The following is a 27,198-nucleotide window of genomic DNA, read 5'->3' as shown; positions in this document are numbered from 1 at the left end:
ATGTCTGGATATATTAATAGTTAATACATGTGATGTATTGGGCTGTTATGATAGACTAAGTATGACGAACTATCTGAAAACCAGGCAGCATTAAGATTCAACATCTTTTATGGCATTCATAACAAAATACTTTATGATATAAAATTATCTTATGGCTGTATGCATCATGTACGCAAAATCTTTACCCTTTATTCTTTTGTTCACCTCTAATAAGATACATTTTCTGATTTAAATACGATAATAACATAAATTATACTATAACAATTTCTTATTGTTGGTTGGTAGCATATTGCATTTTATTTTTGTTAAATGTTTTGCCTTCTCCCATTTCTTTTTATAGCAAATAATAGCTAGCGTTGTAACCCAGCATGTTTTAGTTAATAGCGTAGATCCATAACCACGGGGCCCCCTTGGGGGGCATAAGAAGAAGCTGGGGGGCCAGTTTTATGACATTTAAAAAAAATACATTAATTTATCATAAAGTCTGTGCAATTATAGAGAAATAAGGCTACTAACCAACATAACTACATTTGTATAATGTTATGTTTTGTTTAATTCAAATACCACGTTTGAGATTCTTTTATGTCATGAATTTTCTTTGGGGGGGCTCAGGGATGCCAAAAAGCGTGAGAACCACTGTTCTAGACGTAGCGCACTTGTAAAACTTATTTGGCAGTCCCAAATTAATATCACGAAATTGTAAGTTGACCTGACGTTTGCCATTTCTCCTTTCTGGAAGATTACATCACTTGATAGCAGACTTTATATGATCAACGACTTAAGTAAATGTGACTCATGGCTGTAAAAATTTGTGCGGGTGTTGTTTCCTGTTCACTGTAGACTCAAGGTCCTGAGGTAACTGATGGCCGTGTTGTCTTGACTGATGTCATCGTTGGCAAAAATGCGCTTTGCTAGATATCCCAGAGTTTCATTTATCAGTAACGATCAAAGCTTGAGTTTTCACAGAGATATTTTAGGTCCGTGAAGAAGATGCGGAGAGAGGCGCGAGGACATGGGATTTTGTGTTGTGTAGTTCATAGATGATGCAAGCAATTAGACGGATGCCGAATGCTGTGCTTGCAATGTTGACCCCTTTTTCCACAGGCTGAATTGGAGTGTCTCTTCCCATCTAACAGGCTTTGTGTGTGTGTTTCGTCTTATGCAGGGAGTTGGAGAGAGAGTACGAACACTAGTCTCAGTGCCAGCTGGTAAGTCCTCTAATAGCTTCTGTTATAATTGTCCTCTTGGCACAAGGCCACATGCCAAAAATCAATGAAAGTCAATGAATGACTGTAACACTGCCTTCATTTCGCTCGCTGTTACACTAAACACATCTTTGCGTCGGAGTTGTTACGATTCGTCCCGACGGACGGGGTAACTGTTCTGCCATCTTTGCATATGTCAAAAGTTTTATCCTCCAACCACAGTTTTGCTCTCCTCCCAGGACCATTATTTGGTTATTTTCCTCTTGCCAATATACTTTTTGACCCCAAACAAGAGGATCAAAATATTCAGCAGTACAATGTCATAGATTTTGCACCACATGAGACTTCCTAGATTGAGAAGTGAATTTTATTTCTCAGACTGTATTAGATGTCGACTTCTGCTTTCCCCCGAGGTGGCATTGGATTAAGTCAACCTCCGAACATCTCAGACGCCTTGCAGAATGAAAGTTAAATGCATAAAGTAAAAAAAAAAAAAACAGTAAACCTCAAACGCCCTTCTTTCTGATTTCTCAGGACAGGCTGAAAATTTCCTGAGACTCTCTTTCCTCCGAACTGGATCAATGATGGAATTGCAAACATTACAGGAAGCCTTGAAACTGGAAATACAAGTCCATCAGGTAAGAGATCTTGCAGGGGCCTTTAATCGCACAATTTTACCGTAGCCGTACCACTACCACATCGATTTCCATATGCCGGAAACACCCATGCGATCATATGTTGCTACGTCGACTTTAAGTTTAAGTGAAGGCTGCACAGGCGAATCAAACAATTCCCAAATCCGGCAGAACAGGTCGCCGAGTCCTCATTTCAATTCTTCCCTGACTGTTAGTCGCTGGATATGCGATAAATGAAGATATGTTGCTCGCAGTCAGAGGCGACGTGTCCCAGCAGGCAGAAAATTAGCCGAGCTGCCTGAATGGGGAAAAAGAAAAAGATGTGGAGGAGGAAGGAGGGAAGCAGAGAGATGGGAAAAAAAGAAAAGAATAGGGGTCATACTGGGGAGATAAAGCATAAGCCATTAACTTCTATTGTAATGAATCATTTCAAGCAGGTGTTCTCTTGCATACTGAGGTTTTTTGTGTGTGTTGACGTCTGGCTTTGTCTTGATATCACTCTGAATATTTGACAAGCAGGTGGAAATGGGATTTCAAGCCTATCTTTACCTAAAAACAAAACATAACTGGCTGTTCTGTGGTCTCAAGTGAGCCAAATATAACTCACCTTTGTCTGCTTTGAAGAAACAGAAAATTGGGTTTTTTATGAAGTTTCAGTATATTCTTTTATATAAGGTATTTATAAATACAACTATAAATTGAATTAAATAATGTAGCCTGTAACCTTCTGACCACTGCAAATTCAACTTTTATTTTTAATTCAAACTGTTGTCTACTGTGAAGCACAGTTACCCTTGTAGAAAAAAAATGTCTGCTTTGTTTGAGTGCAGAGCAGGTGCAGTAGGTTGTAGTTTTACATGTCGGCCTGTAGATGGCACACCATGTCTGTGACTCCCTCCAAAACTGTTGCAGTTAAGTTTTGACCGTCCTGTCTTCTCTTCTGTTACCATAGAAACTTTTCGCCCAGATGAAGCAGGACCCACAGGTAAATGTTTAGCAATGTTATACTCCTCTTGATATTCTCATCACTCATTATTGATAATGGAGACGTTGCATTTAGTCCCGTCCAACCACAGATTGTTAATTTTATACATTTTAGTGTATTAAAAAGCTCTTCAGTGGTTTGCTTTAGCACATTTTTTTGTTGCTGAAAGGTTAAGTTTTATCCCGCACTTATCTTTGTGTAGAATGCCGATCTGAAGAAGCAACTTCACGAGCACCAGGCGAAAATCACGGCTCTGAGTGAGAAACAGGTAAGACATTTCACAGATGACGTCATTCACTGCTGCAGGTGCTGGAGAGACAAGACAGGTGACATGTAAATGTTTAATTGTTGACAAATGTGATGAGGAAAGGTTAAATTGATGTCATATCTTCTGGGAAATCTATGCTCTGAAATTACAAGTTGTAATTGTGACATGCATCCAAGCCATCTTGTTTGGAAAGTATAGAGGTTTTAGGCAAATTCATATGTGACCATGTATCACAAAACCAGTCAGAAGTCACACGGGTATATTTGTAGCAATAGCCAAAAAATATATTGTATGGATCAAAATTATATTTTTAATGCAAACATTAGAATATTAAAGGGACATTTCACAAGACTTTTTTAAGATGTCAAATAAATCTTTGGTGTCCCCACAGTACGTATGTGAAGTTCTAGCTCAAAATATCATATAGATAATTTATTATAACATGTTAAAATTGCCACTAAAATGTGCCATCTCTGCAATAAATGGCAGTGCTGTGGTTGAATAGTGTAGGTTAAGAGGCTGTATTATCCCCTTCTGACATCACAAGGGGAGCCAAATTTCAATTACCTATTTTTTCACGTTTGCAGTGAATGGTTTACCAAAACTAAGTTACTTGGTTGATTTTTTTTACATTTTCTAAGTTTATAGAAGCACTGGGGACCCAATTATAGCATTTAAACATGGAAATGTTGGATTTTCATGATATGTCCCCTTTAAGTAAAGATTATGTTCCATGAAGAGGATTTATATTTCCTACAGTAATTACATCAAAAATGTATTTATCATTAGCAACATGTATTGCTAGGGACTTCAAAGTCGATTTTCTCAATATTAAGATTTTTTTTGCACCATCAGATTTTTAAGTAGTTGTATCTTGGCCAAATATTTTCTTGTCCTATTCTAACAAAGCGTATTTATACAGCTGCCAGATGATGTTTAAATCATCATGTTTAAATGACTGGTTTTGTGGTCCAGGGTCACATGTCTTTTTCAGTCATTTATCTTTATAACATACTGACAAAGAAAGGACTGTTTACATTAAAGGGAGTCCTGAATTGGCTTCAATCTTCATAGGTAATAATGGCATTTTATCTGCTAGTTTGACACATGCTAGTCCGGTAAACCCAAATATTCTGATATGACTTGTGTAGGTATCTTAAGTCTGTGATAATGAGCACTGACCAAACTTTGGCTTGTCTGTGATTGGTTGATCTGTGACTGGTTTCTCATATGTTGAAGCACATGCCACTTGGTCTTATCACTGATAAATATTCATGTAGTGTAACTGGTAGAGCATTGCAAAGGTTGCAGGTTTGATTCCTTGGAAACACACATGAAGATAAAATGTATACCTTTTTGCATGGGTGTCAGAACCATTATATGTAGGTGGGACAAGACCCCAAGACCACTTTTTAAGACTAATGGTAATGGACCCACTCACTTTTTCTCTAATTTAACGCATATGACTGTTTACTTATTAGAGCGGCATCAGTCAAATCCATTCCACTAGAGGAATGCCCTAATAAATTAAACTTGGTTCCTTGTTTTCAGCTACAGCCTTGACTTCTACACTGCTGCTTCCTCAAATCCATTCCACTTGACTTATTGACCTTTTGAGTGTTTGCAAACAGAGATGATGTTTTTTGTGGGCGGAGCCCAACTGTTGGCAGAAAGTGACAGCTAAAACTGTGTTTTTATGGATCCGGTGTGCTGTCGAAGTCTGTTTCCCCTATGTTTCTCTTAAGTTTAATGTTTCTTATAGCGGTTTCACCATGTTAAGTTTATTTCTTAGGTAATTACAAGTTTAAATGGCTTGGCTGCTGATATGTATGCATATATGTAATGTATATGTATTGTTCTTTATTGGTAAATCAATAATTTTTACAGTGTGAATCGCTAAAGTACATATAAAAGCAATAATATCATGTATTCAATATAATATCATTTATTAAATATTTCATCATTTTCCTGTTTTCTATTATTTGTTCCTTATATTCATAGCCTACATATTTGCTCTAAAACTATTATAAAACTGTTATGTTTACATACAAATTCATTTGTATAGGCTTGTTTATATATTAAGAACACTTTACATCATGTCTGTTTGCTATATTTATTAAGTATGTAAATATCCTAATTTTAGAACAAACAGGAAGAAGACATAGGCTAAGATATAAGGTAAAAAGAAGTAATAGAAAACGGAAAAAATATGAAAACTTGAATAAATGGTGATATTATTGATATTATGAACTCATTCAAATCTTTAATCCTTCTAAATAAATTATAAACGTAACGTAATGAAAACGCTATAAGAGACACATAGAGGGAACAGACTTCGACAGAACTCCGGATATCTTCTCTAATTATTTTCTATTCAAATTATTAAAAGATTTCCAAATGATTTCATCACTCCAGTCTGTCCGGTTGAGGGCTTATTGCAACCATAAACACCTACGTTTATCTTCAAATGGTGTCTTCGATGACGGTATACTATAAAAATAAAGGTCATCTATTTTGGCATTCCTATTCTGACACTCAACAGCACAACCAGAAATTTTCTTCTGGGTTATCTTGCTCATTTCACTCGTGTCTAATTCATTTCCACGGTTTTTCTGCCACCACATTGCGCGCGCAGCTTGCAGTGATGTAACTGTGACGTCGACTCGCAAAAGGTCTATTTAGAGTCCATATAATTTAAACTCCATTTCGTGTTTTCATTACTTTTGTCTGCTGCACTACCGTGACACAACAAGGTAAACAAAGTTTTTAGGTTATAAAAGCAATTGTTTAATTAAAAGGCACCAGAATACAATAAAATAAACTTTACTCCAGTAAAGTTTTTTTTTTTGCTTCCGACACCCATGCTTTTTTGTAAGTCACATTGGATAAATATGCCTGCCAAATGCATAAATGTTAATTAGGACAGCATGACATTAAAGGAACAGTATGTAGGATTGTGGCCAAAACTGGCATTGCAATCACACAACTGGTGGCCAATACACAACATGACAACATAAACATCAGTTGAGGGCTGCAACTCCACTTTTTAAATGACAATATCCTGGCCAGACCGCTGTTGTCAGTGATAAGTATTTGAAATGAAAATTATTTCTTAATGTCTAGTGACATATCAGGGCCATTTTATGATTCATTGATATGACTTTCTTACATACTGTTCCTTTAAAGAAAAATGCCAAATGCGATAACTTGCTAAATAACGCCATGTATAAAGTTTATAAACTTGCCCAAAATTAAAGTGGCTTCAGTGCATCGTTTACATCTTTCAGGCCCTGTCCACACGAATGTGGGCTTTTTCAAAACCGTAGCTTTTTCTAGGTGGTTTCACCATTAATCCACATACAAACCCAGTATCAGGTCACTGAAACAAAGTTTTTTAAAAAACTGGTTGCAGTGTTGTCCTATAGCCGGCGAAACCAAAAAACGTTTTTTTGGGTTGTGACATTGTTCGTTCCGAGGAGAGACGCTGCAGTGGCTTCTGATTGGCCAAAATGGCTTTACATTTAGGGATGTATCACCATCTGTTGGTTTGGCATCCTATTGACAGCGCTTCATACTGTTTTTTTTGTGTGGATGCAGAGATTTATACAAAACAAGTCTAAAGCTCAATGCCAAACAAAGCAACACTATGTAGTTTCCATGTAAAAATGACTTACAGCTCCCCCATGTGGTTGAAAAGCGCAACAGTGCCTGGTATCAGACACTCTTCTGCAGGCAGGGTGAGGGGCAGTGCTGTGTTTCCTACCCTCCACCGCCACTTTCAGAGTGTGCTTGTAGCAGCTAGGAGGCTGCTCAGGTTGCAGCAACAGAACAATTTGTCCAGTTAAAAGTTGTTCTATCACTGAAATAATTTTAGAGACATTATTTAAAGGTAAAAAAAACTACATAGGGTTGCTTTAAATCTTCTACTGTGAGGTGAAAACAACTGTGAGGTTGCTTCTTGAAAAGTATTAATTTGAGTTTTTTTGGTACGGGGCAATGTTTAAATTTTTCTCGTCAGTTTCATCAAAGAATTGTCACAGTTTACTGAGTTCAACTGAACCCTGGCTTTGTCCTTAGAGAGGAAGAGAGAGAAAATAGATCAGTAGAAGTACACAATTTGATTACTTTTTTATTTGCCTTTTTGATTTTAACCCTGCATGAAACGTGAAGGGCAAATGTTTAGTGTGTGTGTTTCCTCAGTCAATCGTGACGAGGATTAGAGCACAAATCTGGCGAATGTTTATTCAGTTTGCACACATCTATTGCAAAGATGAATTTTATATAACTCTTTCCACATCACAAATCTATATTTATGGGGTTTAGTGTATATGTGTGGCTCACAACATTGTGTTGTAGGTAAACTTTCCGCTTGAGAGTCTACGCCGCTATAGTGCGATTGATCGTCCCTTTACAAAGAAAATAGTTTTGTCAAAATTCATTTGGAGGTAGAGACTTTCATTTATTGTTGTGCTTAGCGCGAAAGCTTTGTTGAGGAATATGTGTGTGTGTGTGTGTGCGTGTGTGTGTACTCTCAGAGGTGTGCTTTGGCTCCAGAGGACTCTGAGGCAGCGGAGTGTGTGAGATGAATTTCAATCACGTTTTCCTGTCTGTGTGTATCGTTCAGTGGGCCTTTATAAAAGCAATTTCACTGTAGTTAAGATGGTCTCACACCTGAAGGGTCTTTAGACTAAATAAAAGCCACGGCACGGCATCGCATAAGAAGAAAGAAAACCAGGAAATGCGATGACTAATCATCTATTATTAGCATTTGTTGAAGGCAGATATAAACAGAACATTGAAAACACAAGATTTCTCAGAAACGTACGTGCGTTTCTGGCTTTTACAATTTTGCAGTCATGACTTCCTTGAACCCACAAACAAAATATGTAAATGGATTTCTAGTTTCTCAGTAATCTCTCTCTTTCTCGCTTGTTCACGCATAGAAAAAAGTGGTTGAGCAGTTGCGGAAGGAGTTGCTTGTAAAGCAGGAGCCCGAACTGAAACCCCAGATCCTCACGGCGTCCGCAGATGGCAAAGCCATCTTGCTTACGCCTGCCTGCCCACCTGCGCAGCTGCAGACGGGGACTCCACACAACCAGGGGGTGCCACAGGTACAGTTTCACACTCCAAACACCTAAACAACACTGAGGTACTAAGAGATGATTCAGTGATGAATATTTACTTGTGACCGAGAAGACAAAAAAGTTTCCACACAACACAAAGTAAAGGTAGTATGCTGTTAAAAACCGATTAGTATAGGGCTGCAATGCATTTTTTTCTAAAAATAGAGATGCACCGATATATCGGCCAATAAATCGGTATCACACGATAAAAGCTATTTTCACGCTATCGGACGATAGTTTAAAAACAGCTGTTAGCCATGGCTGATATATCCTGTCAATCAAAAGAAAACAGAAAAGTGCTGTAAATTTGAGCACAGTGTATAGAAAATGTAAAGAAACATCACTAGTTTAATGTTAAATATAAAAGAGAACCAATGGTCTGATTCACGAATTTACATTTTCTTTGGAGTGTAAGTGTGTATTAGTACCATAGTTTCCGGACTATAAACCGCACCGGAATATAAGCCTCATTAGTCAAAAATGCGTCATTAAGACAAAATAACATGTATAAGTTACAGTGGACTATATGTCACATTTATTTAGAAAATGATTTCACAAAATCCAAGCCGAAGAACAGACATTTAATCTGGAAAGGCAAGTTATTCGTTTTTGGAAAGAAGTATATCTAGAGCTACAAAAATGTACGATATGTGGAAAATAATGTTTTTTAACCATTAACCACACGAACACATTGTATTATACCAAATACACAAAATAACTATGTTTTTAGCAATGAAATAGGTGCACTTTAATAGGGATATCCCGATACCACTTTTTCATTTCCGAGACCAGAATTCAGAATATCAGCCGATATAAAATGATTTACAAGTTACAGAAAACATTAGTAATTATTAATCATGTCAGTGTTTAGGAGAACATATAATAGGTATGATCAGTTAAGTATCCTAAATATTTTTCCTTAATTGCTTAAAACTGTCATAGTAAAAAAGCTTTAGTGTGCAGATGGTTATTTTGGGAATTATCCACTTGACCGGACTTTTTATGCACATTTCAGGTGCAGAATTGAAGGGCCTAAATCATATACATGCTACGTTTATGGATCGGCCCCGATACTGATCCAAATATTGGATCGAGACATCCCTAAACTTTAATGGACATTATGTGAATGAATAACTTCAGAATTAGTTAATGCAAATTAATACAACCACCAAACTATCGGCATCTGTATCGGCAAATATCAGTCCAAATAATTGCCTATTGGTATCAGTGGAAAAATTAATATCGGTGCACCTATAGTTAAAAATAAACAAAAATTGGGTTAAGCAAGCACTCTCTGCTAGTACTCATAAGTCTCATTGCTTTACCCTGATTCGCAGCTGCAAGCTTATATAAACTTCTTGCGTAAAGAAAAGAATTCAGCAAGGAACTTGCAATTGTATGTTTAAAACACAGAGATGGCGATAGTGAGGCAAAAGGTACTGATTGCTGTTTTAAAGGCGGGGTGCACGATCTCTGAAAGCCAATGTTGACATTTGAAATCACCTAAACAAACACGCCCCTACCCCAATAGTATCTGGACCTTCGTTTGATAGACCAAGAGCAACGATGTCGGTAAATAGACATGCCCCTTACTGCTGATTGGCTACAAGCACGACTCCCAAGCGTTTTTCAAAAGTCGTGCACCCTGCCTTTAAAGGAACAGTTCAACGAAAAATAAAAATGTGTAATTATTTACTCAGGTTTAAGTTGTTACAAATCTATATTCATTTCTTTGTTCTGATGAACTCAGAAGAAGATATTTGTAAACAAGCAGGAAACAGAAGCACCATTGACTTCCATAGTAGGAAAAAATAGCAAGGGTGCTCAATAATAATGTGGATACAGACTTTTCTCTCAAAATATTTTCCTCTGTGTGTTAAGCAGAACAAATAAATGTTTGCAGGTTTGTAACAACTTCAGGGTGAGTATATGATGAACTATCCCTTTAAAGGTGCAGTGTGTAATTTATAGAAGGATCTCTTGAACGAAATGCAAAATAATATACAAAACTATATTATCAGGGGTGTATAAAAACCTTTCATAATGAACCGTTATGTGTTTATTACCTGAGAATGAGACGTTTTTATCTACATACACAGAGGGTCCCCTTACATGGAAGTCGCCATTTGGTGCCGCCATGTTTTTACAGAAGCTCTTAACGGACAAACTTTTTACTAAGTTGTCTCTGGCGATGACATGTTTGTCCGGTGGCGGCTAACGTAGCTTCTCTATGTGTTTCAAAAACAAGAGCTAAGCAGTGGACTGAGCCTTTGGTTGCAATTTGCAACCTCACCATTAGATGCCGCTAAAATTTACACACTGCACCTTTAACAAAAAAGTTGATTAAAACACATTTTTCAGATCTTCTTTGTTATAGTCAAAAGATGGTTTTGAATAACAAGCATTCCAATCCACTTTACTTATATAGCACAATTTAAACAAACATCAAGGTTACCAAAGTGCTTTACAGTTATAAGAATATAAAATAAATTATTTATATTAAGAAATGGTCTGTAATTAAACAAAAAAATATATAATTAAAGTTGTATGTACGTTTAATTTTGATACAAATGTAACTTTTAAAATATTATTTTCTGTCTTTTTCTTCCCAATTTATAACCCCCACAACACCACCTTTTGCCAGAAGACTTTAACCGTGACGCCAGTCATCACCACAAAGACTCTACCTCTCGTGCTGAAAGCTGCCACCCCCACCAGGTCTGCTTCCATGGCAACACAATGCCCCACCGTCGCCATGGTCACTGCCATCAGCAACCCCCCAAGACCCGGCGCCAATTCTGACTCCCAGAGCACACCAATCAACCTTCAGGTGGCCGGCAAATTGCCCAATCAGGACACGGATACCGCCACACGGATTGTGTCGAAGAATGTTATTGTTGTGAGTGTGAATCGCTTCCATGGATTTTTCTTGTCGCAACTTTGTCTTTAATGAGAGTTTTAGTTTAGATAAATCCATATTTTATTCATGCAGATTTGTTTGTTTCTCTGTTTAGCATAGCTCCCTGTAGACTGGTAATAGTTTGACCCACTTTGCCTTGATGTATTTAGAACAGGATGTTTATGCCTTAGAATGTGAAATGACTTCCTTTTTGACGACGATGTGCTTGGCAGTGGCGTACGGTGATATTCGTCTGTGATGTAACCAGATTGCGAAAGGGACTCGTTTAGTCTTGATTGCTGAAAATGTTATGGATTTCTGTAATTTAACCAACCAAGCGCCCAGTAAACGGCTGGTTTTATCACAGGTGCAGGCCACCACCACCTCTGCCCAGCCCATCAAAGTTCCCCAGTTTGTCCCTCCTCCTAGACTGACGCCTCGACCCACCTTTCAGCCACAGGTGCGTCTCTGTAAGACCTGCCCCCTCCGTTTTCCCTTCCCAGTTTGTGCAATTCAACATCAATGCCACTAGAGGGCAAATTTCAAAAACACAACATGGTTTCAGAGGCCTGAATGTGGTATTATGGGGTGTCTGTAAAGCCATTTAGAGTTTGGAGACACCATAAAAATGTCAAGTCACTGTGAATGACTATGTTTTTAAGGTGGGAACTGAATTCGCTGACACATTCCAGACATGAGCTTAACGTAGCTTCACACCTAGAGACCCAAATTCCTCCCGACATGTAAATCACTCTCACCTTCTCCTTCCCAGCACTGGCTGTTTCTGTGATGCTGTCTGTTTAAGCTTTTGTCTATGATTTAATGTTTTAAGCGTGCGAGAGTAAACGTGTGATACTGTTTTTTTTTTTTTGTAATGATGCTTTTCTTTCCTGCTTTTGTTTCGTCCTGATGCTGCGTTTCTAAGTTGCTTTGGCTGAAACTATCCTTAACCCCACCCTCTGAAAGAGTGACATCACTTTTGACCTCATGAAGCTATGTAATGCTAAAAAGAGCTCAGACAAAACTATTTGGTGGACTTTTTGTGCACTGTAAAAAGTAAAAGTTGGATCTAATTTCAACTGGTAAAATTTAAAAAATAAATATTTTATCAACTTAAATTTTCTCACTTTAAAGGAATACTCCACTTTCATAAAAGAATCGCAATAATTTACTCTCCCCCATGCCATCCAAGATGTTTATGTGTTTCTTTGTTCAGTCGAGAAGCGAAACGAGCGCCATTTTCACCAAAATATATATATATATTTTTACTTTGAAACCACAACTATTGGGAACGCCCCATTTCAACAAAACCCAGCGTTAAACAAACACTCACGCACAACTTCACTGCTACCCCGGATAAACAAACTATATCCACTGTTTCTATAATTCTGGGTACTTTGGGAAGCTAAACAATCTTAAAGGAATATTCCATTTTCTTAAAAGAAAAATCCAGATAATTTACTCACCACCATGTCATCCGGAGTTTTGATGTCTTTCTTTGTTCAGTCGAGAAGAAATTGTGTTTTTTGAGGAAAACATTGCAGGATTTTTCTCATTTTAGTGGACTTTAATAGACACCAACAATTAACACTTAACTCAAGACGTAACAGTTTTTTTTCAACGGAGTTTCAAAGGACTATAAACAATCCCAAACGGGCATAAGGGTCTTATCTAGCAAAACGATTGTCATTTTTGACAAGAAAAATAAAAAATATGCTCTTTTAAACCACAACTTTTCGTCAAGGTCCGGTCCAGCGCGACCTAACGTAAATGCGTAGTGACGTAGGGAGGTCACGTGTTACATATATAAAACGCACATTTGCGGACCATTTTAAGCAATAAACTGACACAAAGACATTAATTAGTATCAGTTGACACACAACAACGTAGGAACGGTCCTCTTTCAACACACTTGTAAACATTGGGGCGGAGTTTCGCGTTCCTCTTCTGTGACCTCTTGACGTGATGGCGTATTGCGTGGGGTCACCTGGCGCATCACGACCAGATCTTGACGAGAAGTTGTGCTTTAAAAGTGTATATTTGTTATTTTTCTTGTCAAAAATGACAATCGTTTTGCTAGATAAGACACTTATGCCTCGTTTGGGATTGTTTATAGTCCTTTGAAACTCTGTTGAAAAAAACTGTTACGTGTTGAGTTAAGTGTTAATTGTTGGTGTCTATTAAAGTCCATTAAAATGAGAAAAATCCTGCAATGTTTTCCTCAAAAAACATAATTTCTTTTCGACTAAACAAAGAAAGACATCAACATTTTGGATGACATGGTGGTGAGTAAATTATCTGGATTTTTCTTTTAAGAAAATTGAATATTCCTTTAAAGGGACATTCCACTTTAGGTGCGTTCTATTCGACAGGGTCCCTGCGGAGTGTTCACTGCTCCCTACTCCCTGAGCACGGTATATCAGTTGAATTGGACTTCACGGACAATAACCGCTCATTTGGAACGGCCTGCAAATGTCATCAAAGAAAGTCAACGACGGGGTCGCGGAGATTGATATAACATGAATGTATATAGGACTACATTCATATTTTAATTTTTATTTACTATCACATTTAAAATATGTACACTATACAATAAAAAAAACATGAAGTACTACGTAATGAAAAACGTATGTTTATTATACACTTTAATTGACTATTGCTGCTATTATTTGACTATTAACAGAATTGTAACTATCATGCAAATATGAAAGTAAACTTTTATTTAGCTAACTATGTGTATATATGTGTTTTTAAACGATTGTCATATAATTGCATAGCGATCTGACCGTTCCGACTGGTGATCACGCGATGGGCGCAATAACAGTTGGGTGATTATCGCTCTCCACTTCCCGTGAAGTGATGTATTGATGTTCCCTGATTCCCTATGCCGTGCGCAGTGCCCTTCGAACTGAACATGTTCGCTCCCTTCGGATTGGAATCTCACTTAAGATGGCGGAATACCCTGTAAAGTCCACTTACGGTCGAATGGAACGCACCTTTTTTTGTGAAAGCATACGCATTTTTCAGCTCCCCTGGAGTTAAACATTGGATTTTTGCCGTTTTGGAATCCATTCGGCTGATCTCCGGGTCTGGCGCTGGCACTTTTGGCATAGCTTAGCATAGTTCATTGAATCTGATTAGACCATTAGCATCGTGCTTAAGATAACCAAAGAGTTTTAATGTTTTTCCTATTTAAAACTTGACTCTTCTGTAGTTACATCGTGTACTAAGACCGATGGAAAATTAAAAGTTGTGATTTTCTAGGCAGATATGGTTAGGACTATACTCTCATTCTGGCGTAATAATCAAGGACTTTGCTGATGTAACATGGCTGCAGCAGGCGTAGTGATATTACGCACTGCCTGAAAATAGTCCCCTATTTTCGGCCAGTGCGTAGGGGTGGGCGATATGACCAAAATCTTCTATCACGATAGGATTAATTTTATATCATGATAACGATATGTATCACGGTAGAGTTTTTTTATGTTTTAATAAGGTTTAAATCTTTAATACCATAGAAATGTTCATAATTCTCACAAAAAAACATATACAGGCATAGAAAGAAGATAAATACAAACAAAACTCAAGCTCTCTGAAGATAAACAGTGAATGATATGAGAATGATAATAAAAAATTATTCATGTATGTATAGGCCTATATATATTTTTATTTAAGGTAGAAAAGTGATTTAATCAGGAGCAGTGAGAGATTTTCTCTCAATGCTGTTTGATTAACACGAGTGACAGACAGGAGCAAAATAAGGTAACTTCCCCTTTAAGACCAAAGTCCCTCTCCAAAACACTGTTACACATGCGCTTTCTCTTTTAGCTGTTTACTTTCTCTTAAGACCTAACTGGTCATGTTTATGAGGATGCTTGCAAAGACGGGAATTTTGACGCATATGTGTATTTAAGGCCAATAAAGCGGAAAATGCTCACGAGCTTAATGAGCAGCGGTCGCGCGACTTGCGCGCTCCTCACAGACAGAAAAAGCAGCGGTTGCGCGACTTTTCCGCTCCTGACACACATAAAGAACGCACGCATACAGATCTGCTGTCTGTGTTTCAATAGCTTCAAATAACTTGTTTTAAAACTGCAGTGCTTAAATACGTGTACAAACGTTACGTTTTCGCGAGCACGCGCACAGGAGCGTGACGTGAGCGCGTAACCTCGATAGAAACGATAGTCCAAAATCTCTACCGGTTGACAAATTTCTACCGGTTAATTATGTCTACCGGTTTATCGCCCACCCCTAGCAGTGCGTAACATTACTACGATATTTTTACGATATTAGAGTCAAGTTTTAAATAAGAAAAATATTGAAACTCTTTGGTTATTTTTAGCACAATGCTAATGGTCTAATCAGATTCAATGGATTGTGCTAAGCTATGCCAAAAGTGCTAGCACCAGACCCGGAGATCAGCTGAATGGATTTGAAAAGGGAAAGGATCAAATGTTTAACTCCAGGGGAGCCGGAAAACTAGCATACTTTCAAAAAAAGTAGAATGTCCCTTTAAATTTCTCTCACAAACAACAACAACGCACTTCTTTTAATTTTGTTGATTTCGTGTCAGCTCTTGATTGGTTTGTGTGTGTGCGCTGTTACGGTTAAAGTGCCCATATAAGGACTTCCACTGTACCCAGGGCTCTGTTACGCAACAGATTCAGAAGTGGAAAAAAACTTTCCGAAACTAGTAGGAAAGAGGAGGAGTGTGTTTGGCCCAGAAATTTTCCATCACATATCCACCTGTGTTTTTGAACATTTGCCAGTGTTTAGCACGATGAATCCAACTCTAACTGTGTTAATAAGTCAGAAAGCATGACATACCATTAGACCTGCCCTTCAGGTTAATCCAGCTTTCACTTTTTACAGTGTAACATTTTACTGGTGTATAGATTAAAAAAGGTTTTATAATAAAACGGGTAACATTTTGTCCAATGAAGGTCTCAAATTGCTGCAATTGTAGTTTATTTCTGATGGGCCAGGAATACAGGCGATGCAGTGATTGGTTCCAAACATTTTGAGAAACTTGCTTTAATGCTCGATTCAAAATTGCAGATCCTGTAACATAGGCTTTGTTTAGGTTCAAACCAATTTTGGTTTTGCCCCAACAAGTTTGAAACTCACACAAAGTTAAACAAAATACTATTCACTTTTTAAGCCAGAGCTCAGTGCGGCATTACTTACGGCTGAGGTTGCCTCCTAAAACAAAACAGCATGGCTGTTGAGAGAATGGAAACCGAGTGGCCTTCGTGACCGAACACGCCTGTACCTGCTCTCTCTTCTAAACCTATACTGCCGTTTCGCAGGTTCGATCGAAACACCCCGTGCCCAACAATGTACCCATCGCTCCGGCCCCTCCACCCATGGTGGCAGCTCCTCTGATCCAACGGCCCCTGATGCTCGCCACCAAGCTTACGTCATCTTTGCCTGCTTCGGCCGGGCCTATCCATCAAGTGCGCATCGTGAACGGACAGCAGTGCACCACGGTCGACAAGAACATGGTCACGGGTGGCACGGCGCAAGTCACGGGCATCGTCATCAGCCCGGCGCAAACACTTCAGATCAGCAACCTTAACTCTGACACAAAGGTGAGACGGAGGTAGCATGGTGTTTGACTTAGTAGTTGTAACTTATTGATTATTTTAATTGTTTATTGACTTGACTGTTTGCATTTAAGTACCTTGAAAAAAGTTCCTTGTTGCACAGAATTTTTTTTGTTTAATCAACTTTACAATTAATTTCAACTTTCTTGCCTAGTGAGGAGTTGCTATAAATTATACAAATAAAGTTAAATTAACTTATTTCAACTTTATTTTTTATAATTTTAGGCATATATATTATATATTTTATATATAATTTAGATTTACTTAATTTTACCTTAAAAAATGTTACTCCTTTTTGACCCTTATCCAACGTTTTGTCTCCTCCTTTGTCAAGCCGCCATGACAAATGGGGGCTCGTCCGGGATTTTAACCCGGGACCTCTCACTAGCTCAACAAGGAATTTTTACAGTGTGCACGCACAATTTTTCATGACAAAACAATAAGAGGCTGATCTCACGGCAACGTTTTCGATTGTAAACTCGAACACTTATGCGGTTTGACATCAGTTTTGATAACATTGTCTTGTCGAAGGGCTGTTAATAAAAAAACTAATCAGGATTACAATTATTGGTGACATAATGACATAAATGTCCATTTGTAGTATGTTTCTGCACCAAATACAGTGGCAAATCAGATTTTAAAATTGATGAGTTGACGTCCTTTAGCCGTTCGTTTTGGATTTTTTTGCTAACAACATAACTCCTATAATTATTTGTTATTTACTAGAGTTCAGCCGATGATAGACTGTTCTATCATCTGGTGTGCCTTCATGACGACAGTTGGATGTTTGGCCATTCTAGTTTTAAACTTTTATTATTATCATCATAGTTTCACATTAACATGCGCATAGCGTACTTTTCCTCGCATGAGAGGGCTTGTGGGCTTCTCTTTGTACAAGAGAGCTTGTAATGCGCACGACTCTGACTCCTTCTCGCACATGAGCTTGTAATACGTAAGGCTCTGACATTTCCTTGCACTACAGAGGTTGTTAGGTGCGCAGGGGTTTAAAACCAATGATTGTGTTGTCCCCGGCTCCCTGGCACGCAGAACATTTCAGAGCGCCCGGGCATCGCGCTCGGATTAATGGCATCAGTTTTAAAAGGTTGTAGTCGTGACAGTGTTGCCAGCTGCCCTGAAAGTAAATCAGCTTCTTTTCTTGTCCATCAATCCAGTGCCTTTGTCATAAATGAAACATCGTGTATCGGCGATCTGACAGGTTGACTGTAGGACGATCTCACTATGGGGTATATCGCGCAACACTATTATTTACATCATAGTATTTCGTTTTTACCATGGAGCTGCTTTACAGGAAGTTATAAAACATTTTGAAAATTTCAATGCAAATTGTCAGTAATAATCGCAATTACTATATCAAGGTGAATAATTGACAATTGTGATTTTTGTGATAATCGTGCAGCCCTACCTTGTCATCTGATAACGGTAATCTCATGCGCATGTGTTAATTCAGTATATAAGCATGCAGGAGTATAACCAAAACAACAGGCCTTAGGACAAAGATTAATCTCGATTAATCGCATACAAACTAAAAGTGATTTTTAGCATAGTATACAAGTGTGTGCTGTGTGTAATTATTCATGTACGTATTTAAAAAACATTTGTGTGTGTGTGTATATATATTTATTTATATTTTTATATATTCTATATAAATGTTAAAAAATTATATATAAAAAAATTCTGAAATGTATATGTAAGTGTTTTTAAATTATTTATTTATTTATTTATTTGACATTTATTAGAGGATCAACCCCATGAGATGCAACATCTCGTTTTCAAATATGCATAATAATTAGACACAGCACACACACATATATTATGCGGGGAAAAATTGTATGCGATTAATCGCGATTAATCTTGCAGTGCTCAAGTTTATTAACGCTTCTCCGACAAAGTTTACAAAATTTTGATGCTTTATAGTACAGAGTCGCTTATTGTAATAAACCTACCTCACCGTACGTCCAAACCAAACTGGTTGATGCTTTTGACGTCTGGATATGTTTATATTTTGCTGATCTTTTGTTGTGTAAACATAGTCTGTTCACACATTCATTTATTTTCTGCTTGTCTTTTCTTCATCAGACTGTGAAACTGCAGGGAGGAGCAGAACAGGTGCTCACAAGCCCCCCTTCCTCCTCCTCTCCTCCTCTTCCTCCCACACCCGCTAAGGTCAAACGAGAGGAAAGCCCGCAGGTACAGAGCACCTCCGATGAGTTTATATAACTCATCCGAAATTGCAAATCCCTTTCCTCAATTAACTGATGAATAATGAACTTGTACTTTTCACCTCTGTCAGAAACTTGCCTTTATGGTGTCTCTTGGGTTGGTCACACACGACCATCTTGAAGGTAAGTCCTGCGGTTTTAAAAGCGACACCTGATTTAGGTAAAAACTTTATTGATGAAGGTTTTGTGGTTAAGTTTTTTTTTTTGTACACATTATGTTTATGCTGTTGTTTGATGCATTTCTTGCTTGTTCCTGGGTAAGGATCTTGAAGGATTTTTTAAATTAAAGTTATGTAAGCAGTAAACATTTCGTAACCAGATTTGCTTGAAACACAGAGATTCAGAGCAGAAGGCAAGAACGTAAGAGAAGAACAACAGCGAACCCAGTGTACAGCGGAGCGGTGTTCGAACCCGAGGTACTACAGATGTTGTGCAGATCCTTCCTCTGTTTTTAAGATCTTGTAGATATCTATGGTCCTTATCTAACCATCTGACTTGTGTTGTGTCTCTCAGAGGAAAAAGAGTGCCGTTACTTATTTGAACACTCCTCTGCATCAAGGCACCAGGAAGAGAGGTCAGCCTTCATATCTGATATGTGCTCACTTGCTCAAGTTATTGTAGATTTGCTGCTTCTGTGTATCTAACAGACACCTAACAGACACCTCTCTGCTTTCTCTTGCAATCCTTTGATGTTTCTTTGCTCGGTTTAATCTCTCTGCAGTACTACAACTGTTTGGTAGATCTGAGCTGACATGTATGATGTGTTATAAAGTTGTGGTTAAGGAGCAGTTGTAGTTTTTTTAGAGACTAAGATTTAGGTTTGGGTTAAATCCCAAAAAAACTCTTAAAAAAAATTGGACTTTGATTGAATTAGATTTGACTTTGACTTTGATAAAATTTTTTTAGGAAATCTAAAGCTATACTTATTTAGTCGAATCTATATTAAACCTATTTAGTGAGGTCAAAACAAACGCATACTAACGCAAAATTCAGATATGGCGGCATTTCTGCAACTTCAGATCTCATTGGGTCTTGTGACAATGGGTGCATCCCAATTCAGGGGCTGGATCCTTCGAAGGATCCAGACTTTAAAGGCAAACCTGTGTATGTGAAGGCTGCAGCCTCTGAAGTCCACAAAGCGAACTGAAATGAGACGTCTAGCCTATGAAGAGATTTTATTTTATTTTAGAGAATATGACACATTGATACGGATTAAACTGCCCAACAGTATATACACTTTACCAACCTTAGAAATATACAAAAGTAAAATGCAACACACACAATATTGCAGCAATAATATTAATATTACAGTTACAAGAAAATCATTTATGATTAGTGGCGGCCGGTGACTTCTTTTTTCGAGGGCACTCAATGCGAAGTTCGTCACAACATGTATGTAGCCCATCATGTGTGTGGTTCCTTTTTTCAAAATGTGTGTTCTGCGCATCGAGTTATCCTGTGTGCATCACGTGTTTTGTCAGGGTGAGTGCCTGCTGCGGGTGCGTCTGAGGGATTTATGATAAAGGAGACGTTTGCCAGATACTCGCATAATCTCATCAGAGTTTACTGTTACGGTACATTCACACGGGGCGTAAGCGTTGACGCTTCCCATTCACTTTTAATGGGTGACTCATGCATTGCCGAACTGAATTGTGGATCCGTCGGCGCCGCGTCACTGCCGTTGCTCGCGGCAGAAGTTGAATATTTCTCAACTTTTCAAACTTTTCAGCCAATCAGATTGCCTTATGCAAATAACCTACACAGAGCCAGACTGGAGAATGTGTTGCGGCCGCTGTGATTGACCGTCGGCCACGCTTCAGACAAGTCTTCCGTCAAGCGTTAACGCTTTCACCCTTTTTGAATGTACCGTTAAGCGGGAGTGTCTTGCGTGTAATTTTGTGAAGGTGAACATCTCTTTTATCATAAACTGTTTTGACGCGAGTGCAGCAGGCACTTGTTTTGACAAAACGCGTGATGCCCCTGGTTTACATGACGCATTAAAACACATATTTTGAAAATGCAAGCAACACACGTGACACTCCGAACACTTATTTTGAATTAGCGCCCCTCGGATGAGCAGTCACGAGCCGCCATTGTTTTTAATAGGTAAACAGTGACAAGGAACTTTAATTTGCAAAAATACACTTTATTTAACTACGTCACAGGCGCGCATTGAATCTTGGGATAGCCAAGGCTGTAAAGGATAGATCTATGGAAAACAAAGGCCGCATTTGGAGGCTGCATGTGAAAGAGCCTTCGAATTGGGACAGCCTTCATCACGGCCCAGTGACGTCATTGGCCTTCAAATACAGCCTTCGAAGAATACAGCCCCTGAATTGGGAGGCACTCACTATACTTTGTCAAAGAGAACTATTTGATTTAACTTCAGATTTGTCTCTGCCATTTTATTAGGGACTTTCACTTTCATTTATTAATTTAAAATTTTTATATAATTGCTCCTTTAAATACAAATGATTCTCATTTAGAGTACTTTAGTACCCTGCAACCAAAACCACATACTGTGACAGTAGATACCTACTGTACCTACTCATCGACTATTAAATCAGTACTATATACGGTACTATATAATATGAATATGGATAGTATGAATGAATTCCGACGTAATAGATCCGCCATGCAGATACATCACGTAACACACATCGCCATAACAAGTAAGTCATTAACTGGAATGACGTTAAAGGGACAATAAGTAGGATTTTCACCCATGGTGAAATTGTATTTTGCATTCAAGCGAATATTGCTCTCTAGCGCCTCGCTTTTCCAAATGCGTGTTGCAACTACGGTAGCCGTTATGTACTCGTCCGTTTCAGCTGGTTCACGTGTTCTAAACGCAAACACATTGGTAGGCTAGCGCTTTTTGTCCCTCTCTGCTATTATAGTTTATCCGTATAGCCGAACGACATGGAAGCCTCCTTGGCTTACCCGTTCAGTGTAAATAAAGAGAAGAAATTCTAAGCTTACAAAGAAAAGTCAGATCATTGGCAGAGGTCATTTGACACCAACAAGGATATATTTATGAATAAAGACATTGATTTTAATTAATAAAACACTTAAATCCCTACTTACTGTCCCTTTAAACAAGCGCAATTTCACCACATAGGACAGATGTTTACGGCATCTATTTGCATTGGAAAAAAGAACGTTACCGCTTTTGGAAATTTTTTTTATAAAACGCTTCCTTTTCTTCTGCTTTGTTGGGTAATTCTTCTCCCAGGGGCTCATTTCAGGATCTTCCCGGAAGTAGAAGATCACAGCCTAATGTTTTTCGAATACTATAAATTCGGACATATTACTCGCCTTGCCTACTGCGTTTCGCTTACTATATAATATGGAAGTAGGTGTTTTCGAATGCAGCAAAAATGTTGTTGATCCAATTATGAACTAAGGGACCCAGTAAGGGATTTAGAGTTATGAAAGCTTGCGGATATAGTTTTATTTTTAAGGATTTGTGTGTTGGTTCTGCAGTACTTAGCGTTAAGCACTACATACATATTTTAGAAAACATTGTTTACATTGTATTGCAATTTTTGGAGAGGACATGATGTGTTGCATGCTAATTCTGTAATGCAGCAAAAGCAGAAAAATTATTGATTATATTTTATTTGTTTTTTCATTAAGATAGCTGTTGAGTCAGGAGTCTCCACAGGAGATTAAGTGTCTGACTGTTTGTGGCTTTGGCTTCTCTTTTCTCTCTCTCTCTCTCTCTCTCTCTCTCTCTCTCTCTCTCTCTCTCTTTCTCTCTCTCTCGCTTTGCATATTCCCTGCATGCTACTGTGGTCATCTGTCTGTTGCACTAACTGCTTTTTGTGACCCTCCTTCTCTACCACTTCCGCTCTCTCTCCCCGCCCCTTTGTTTCCATGCTAGCCAATGAGGATCCCCTTTCTAAGGTATGTTACAACCAGAATATGCCATTTTATTTCATCTTTGTGTTTTTTTTTCTTTCTTTTCCCTTTTTCCTCCTCCATTTTTCTGTTCTTTTCGTTTTTACTTTCGTTTGGTTCGTTTGTTTGTTTTTTCCTTTCTTGTCTGTCTCATTTCACTCAGGTCGCCCTCCCAAATACAGCACCACCAACACAACCACCAGCAGCGGCAACACGGAGCTGGGCTGCAACCCCCTGCTCTCCCCCACCAGCAGCCTTCCCGACTCCCCGGCCCCCGAGCGGCCTGACACGGGGGGCTTTCCCCTCCCTGTCCACCCTCATTCTCTCCCCCAGCCCAGCCCCAGCTCCGGGGATGTAAGTAGCCGACGAGCCAAATCTGGGTGATGGTGTTGTTGACAGCCCCCCATTTCTGTTACTGTTCTAGTAGAGTTGTCCCCATCTCGGGCTGCCCCCACTCCCCCCAAAACTTTACGCTGCATTCATACTGTACACCTTAAAGATTATCGGAGCAAGGTAACATTGTATGTTATGTCCAAGGTGTACTTTGGTTGTCCGCCAGCTGCTACGGCTCGCATAATGCAATTTTCGTCATTGCCGGAGTCATGTGGACTGTCTGTGTGCAGCCTAGTTAACAAAAATAGAAAACGTTTTCGTTTTTGCTGTTCATTGACATAACGGCGCATCTGGAATGCCTGAAAATGCAAACTTTTTAAAAGGGGTTTCAAATTTTTGAAAGCGGTACCCTTATTTGGTTAAACAACAAAAATTGGAATTTGTGAAAACGATGACATCATGCACATGTGTATTACGTGTTTGGACATTGTGTGACATCGGCAACTACTGGCCTGGCATGCATAATACAGCTTTTTAGTCATTTTTGTGGATCCATGTAAACCGGGATAATTTTATCATTTGCTGTCGTCTGTACACGAATAGCAAAAACAATTTCGTTTTTGTACACTGTTGACATGTAAACATACCCCAAGCAAATACGTTTTTAAAAGAGCACACTGCATGGCCACACTCAAAATTGCACCATGAGTTTAATCATTAGTCGAAGAGGAGGATTAAAACAAATGTGCTAAGCCTCCCAACGTTCTCAAATATGGTTAGGTTTCTTCAAAAATACAAAACTTTGAACAAAGTTTCCTTTGTTCCTCTTTAGCATTAGAAGAAAACACATATATGGAACACGCTAGCAAGTGCACATCATTACGTCATTACGTCAGTAAAAAGATGTGCTTTCGGCGATGTGCGCATAGGATTGTGCGTGATTTGAGAGCGCGAAGAGCACAAAAGATACACCTATGAATCCTTTCCTGTATATGGGATATTTTTCGAACGAAGGACTCAGTCCTTGGTTGAAATTCTGAGGATCCTCGACATTGGAACAGTCCTTCGCCAGATGTTGATGACGTAGCATCCTCAAAATTCTGGTTTCCGAGGATCCTTCCTTGACATTAAGAAAAACCTTTTATATCTTCAAATGCTGCCTCCAAAGAATGTCTTCTTCTTTGAAGTCTTTTTAAGATTACAAAACTCTGTGCTGTCCCCTACAGGTCAGGCTGAGTATTAAAAAACATATTTGGTGTATTGGATATGTCCATCTTGGCTCACGGCAACAAGTATATTCATAAATGCCTGTATATTCATAAAACTGTGCAAGCCGTAGCAGTTGGCAGACAAACAAAGCGTATACTAGTCTTTAGATTTCACTTTTCATTCTGGAAAAACAGGCCTGCACTGTCATTTATGTGTTTTTGTATTTGTCAGCAGTCTTACAAAGTAAACAGTCCTTCTTTTTCCTCCCAACAAATATTAGACATTAAGTAATTAGAAATAGTATATGTTAGTATAAAACAGTATAGATTTCCTAAAATCCTAATTCCTATTCAACATCTAATAAATAAATGATACATTTTAAAAAGTGATTAATTTAGATCCAAATAATATGAAATAAATTATTATTTTACTAGCAGCTAAATATCCAGTGCCCTGACTTATGTGATCAATCTAATCACCAATGAAATAAAAGCTCTTCAATTACCAGTCAGCTCCTCCCCTCCCTACCTTTCCCGTTACCTGATTCGACCAGAACATAACGGGGCGGTGGTACTGACACATGCCGTTCTTACCGACAGGTAGACATCCACGAGGATTTCTGCACTGTGTGCAGACGCAGTGGACAGTTGCTTATGTGTGATACATGTTCGCGCGTCTACCATCTCGACTGCTTGGATCCGCCCCTCAAAAACATTCCTAAAGGCATGTGGATCTGTCCCAAATGTCAAGACCAGGTAAACAGCAGCACAACTAGCCCTTGGCCGGTCGTATCCCTGCCTAGTCAGTGTGTTGTAATACGCAAATACTCTTACAATATTAGAAATGGGAGATTAATTCAGAGTTCCCTTTCCCCGTCAGTTTTGCCCCTTAAAATAAAAGGGTTGTCTTCAGGTGTAAGGCTGTTTCAACCTTTGTAAGTTCTCACATGGTTTGGTATTGATTGTGCCTTTTTCACCCATCATGTAAGTGTTAGACAGCATCCAGCACTCCCATTGAAGTTCTTTTGTTCATCACTGTTGTCATATACAGATTTTCTCCATGCTTGTCCAGAGGTCAGGTGGCACAGCGCTGCTTTAGTATTAAGAGAATGTGTTTTACAGGTTCTCAAGAAGGAAGAGGCCATCCCGTGGCCGGGAACCCTAGCGATCGTCCATTCCTATATTGCTTACAAAGAAGGTATAAACATTTAGGTTTTTGAACATTTACCGTGGGTTCACACCGGCCGCGTTTGAGGCGTCAAATTCGTGTCTACTGCATCTGGTTTGCCGCTTGAACATTTTGAGTTTACTCGCTTCAAGTTCTAGTCATCGAGACATTCACGTCATGTGAGGGGCTTCTGGGACTTCGCTCACATCCTGTAATCACGTCACTACTAGAGCAAGCTCCTGATTGGTTAACGGGGCGCATTTTTCAGCCAAAGTTCAACTTGCGCGTTTGCCGCAGCAACGCTCTATTTTCGCCATTCGCGTGAACTAGACGTGCGAATGAGGCGGAATCGCGTCAACCGTGCTGAGCTAAACGCCGTATTCGCATCGTGAGACCTCCAGACATGCGTCAACGCATCTTCAAATTTACTTAACATTGAAATCACTCGCGCTTGACGCCTCTACCACGGCTGGTGTGAATGCAGCATTAGAAATGATAGCTGCTTCAGCATGAAATTTTTCGAAATCGTTTTTTTTTTTTGCTACTGTACCATTAAGACTTTTCGCGGCTGTTTTCACACCAGCCGCGGCTGAGGCGTCAAGCGCGAGTGATTTCAATGTTAAATCAATGTTACAATGTCAATGTAAAGAAGCGTTTATGCGCGTCTGGAGGTCTCGCAGCGTGAATGTGGCGTTTAGCGCGGCGCGTTAGACGCATAACCGCCTCATTCACGCGTCTAGTTCGCACAAATGTCGTGAATTGAGCGTTTTCGCGGGAAACACGTGAGTTGAAAATTTTGAACTTTGGTGGAAAAACATGCCGCGTTAACCAGGAAAATCGTAAAATCGTAAATCAGGAACTTGCTGTAGTAGTGACGTGGTTGCAGGAGGCGGGCGTAGTCGCAGAGGCCCCTCCCATGACGCGATTTTCCACATGAATGTCTCGATGACTAGAATTTCACGTGAGAACGAAGCGGGTGCACTCAAGATGTTCAGGCGTTCAGCGACGCACGGTGGACGAGAATTTGACGCCTCAAATGCGTCTGGTGTGAATCCAACATTAGAATGGAGTCCATTATGACTTGCAAACCTCTTTGCAAGTGAGGTAATAACCCTTGCAGTGGGTTTGCAGCTATAGGGCTCAATATATTTAGTGATGCCCCATCCTTCAATAAGCCCTTTGAGATGCATTGTCAAAGATCCACACTGCAATGCCTCATCATGGGTTTGAGAACCTGGGGATTGTCATGCTTACAAAATGTAAACCTCAAATGGACGACAAACTCACTTTGGGGTTCCTGTCAAATGAATAAATGAAGCAAATTGATTTGTGTTTTTGTTTCCATCCAACAGCAAAAGAGGAAGAAAAGCAAAAGTTAATGAAATGGAGTGCTGATCTGAAGCTGGAACGAGAGGAACTAGAACAGAGAGTTAAACAACTCAGCAACTCTATAACGGTAATTATTTTTTTCTCCTTTTAAATGACGCATCTCTGAAAATAAGATAATTATTATTCCTGTCCTATACTTTGATGACTTACAATAAAGGCCTGTTTGATACTGAAATCATTCTTCTTATTTGTTGTTTATAATGGTTAAACATTGTAATGTTACTTGCATGTCATTA

At 38.9% G+C, this 27,198-nt stretch overlaps 1 protein-coding gene and 1 long non-coding RNA gene across 6 annotated transcripts in view; one reads left to right on the top strand and one right to left on the bottom strand.

Moving 5' to 3' along the window:
* Nucleotides 1-458: 458 nt before the first annotated feature.
* Nucleotides 459-27,198, bottom strand: part of LOC129433996 (uncharacterized) — a 31,783-nt gene continuing 5,043 nt past the window's right edge. The window contains exon 2 of the long non-coding RNA XR_008640549.2: nt 459-3,134. This is a non-coding gene — a long non-coding RNA (uncharacterized lncRNA). The remainder of the gene's footprint in view (nt 3,135-27,198) is intronic.
* The window catches only part of phf21ab (PHD finger protein 21Ab), a 31,096-nt gene continuing 5,075 nt past the window's right edge, over nt 1,178-27,198 (top strand). The window contains exons 1-16 of one of the 5 annotated variants that reach the window (XM_055192765.2): nt 1,178-1,208; nt 1,740-1,843; nt 2,793-2,825; nt 3,028-3,093; nt 8,037-8,204; nt 10,864-11,115; nt 11,483-11,575; nt 16,425-16,706; nt 18,819-18,929; nt 19,033-19,084; nt 19,298-19,377; nt 19,475-19,535; nt 23,028-23,218; nt 25,006-25,161; nt 25,528-25,603; nt 26,926-27,029. In XM_055192765.2, the coding sequence (XP_055048740.2) occupies nt 1,787-1,843; nt 2,793-2,825; nt 3,028-3,093; nt 8,037-8,204; nt 10,864-11,115; nt 11,483-11,575; nt 16,425-16,706; nt 18,819-18,929; nt 19,033-19,084; nt 19,298-19,377; nt 19,475-19,535; nt 23,028-23,218; nt 25,006-25,161; nt 25,528-25,603; nt 26,926-27,029 (1,782 nt within the window). In that variant the 5' untranslated portion in view covers nt 1,178-1,208; nt 1,740-1,786. Of the gene's footprint in view, nt 1,209-1,739; nt 1,844-2,792; nt 2,826-3,027; nt 3,094-8,036; nt 8,205-10,860; nt 11,116-11,482; nt 11,576-16,424; nt 16,707-18,818; nt 18,930-19,032; nt 19,085-19,297; nt 19,378-19,474; nt 19,536-22,847; nt 22,871-23,027; nt 23,219-25,005; nt 25,162-25,527; nt 25,604-26,925; nt 27,030-27,198 lie in introns of all 5 variants that reach the window. The other 4 variants (XM_055192763.2, XM_055192766.2, XM_055192767.2 and 1 more) reach the window with 4 other exon arrangements.

The sequence above is a fragment of the Misgurnus anguillicaudatus genome, chromosome 6 (assembly GCF_027580225.2).
Source record: "Misgurnus anguillicaudatus chromosome 6, ASM2758022v2, whole genome shotgun sequence".
NCBI lineage: Eukaryota > Metazoa > Chordata > Actinopteri > Cypriniformes > Cobitidae > Misgurnus > Misgurnus anguillicaudatus.
This window is presented reverse-complemented; position numbering and strand designations above follow the sequence as displayed.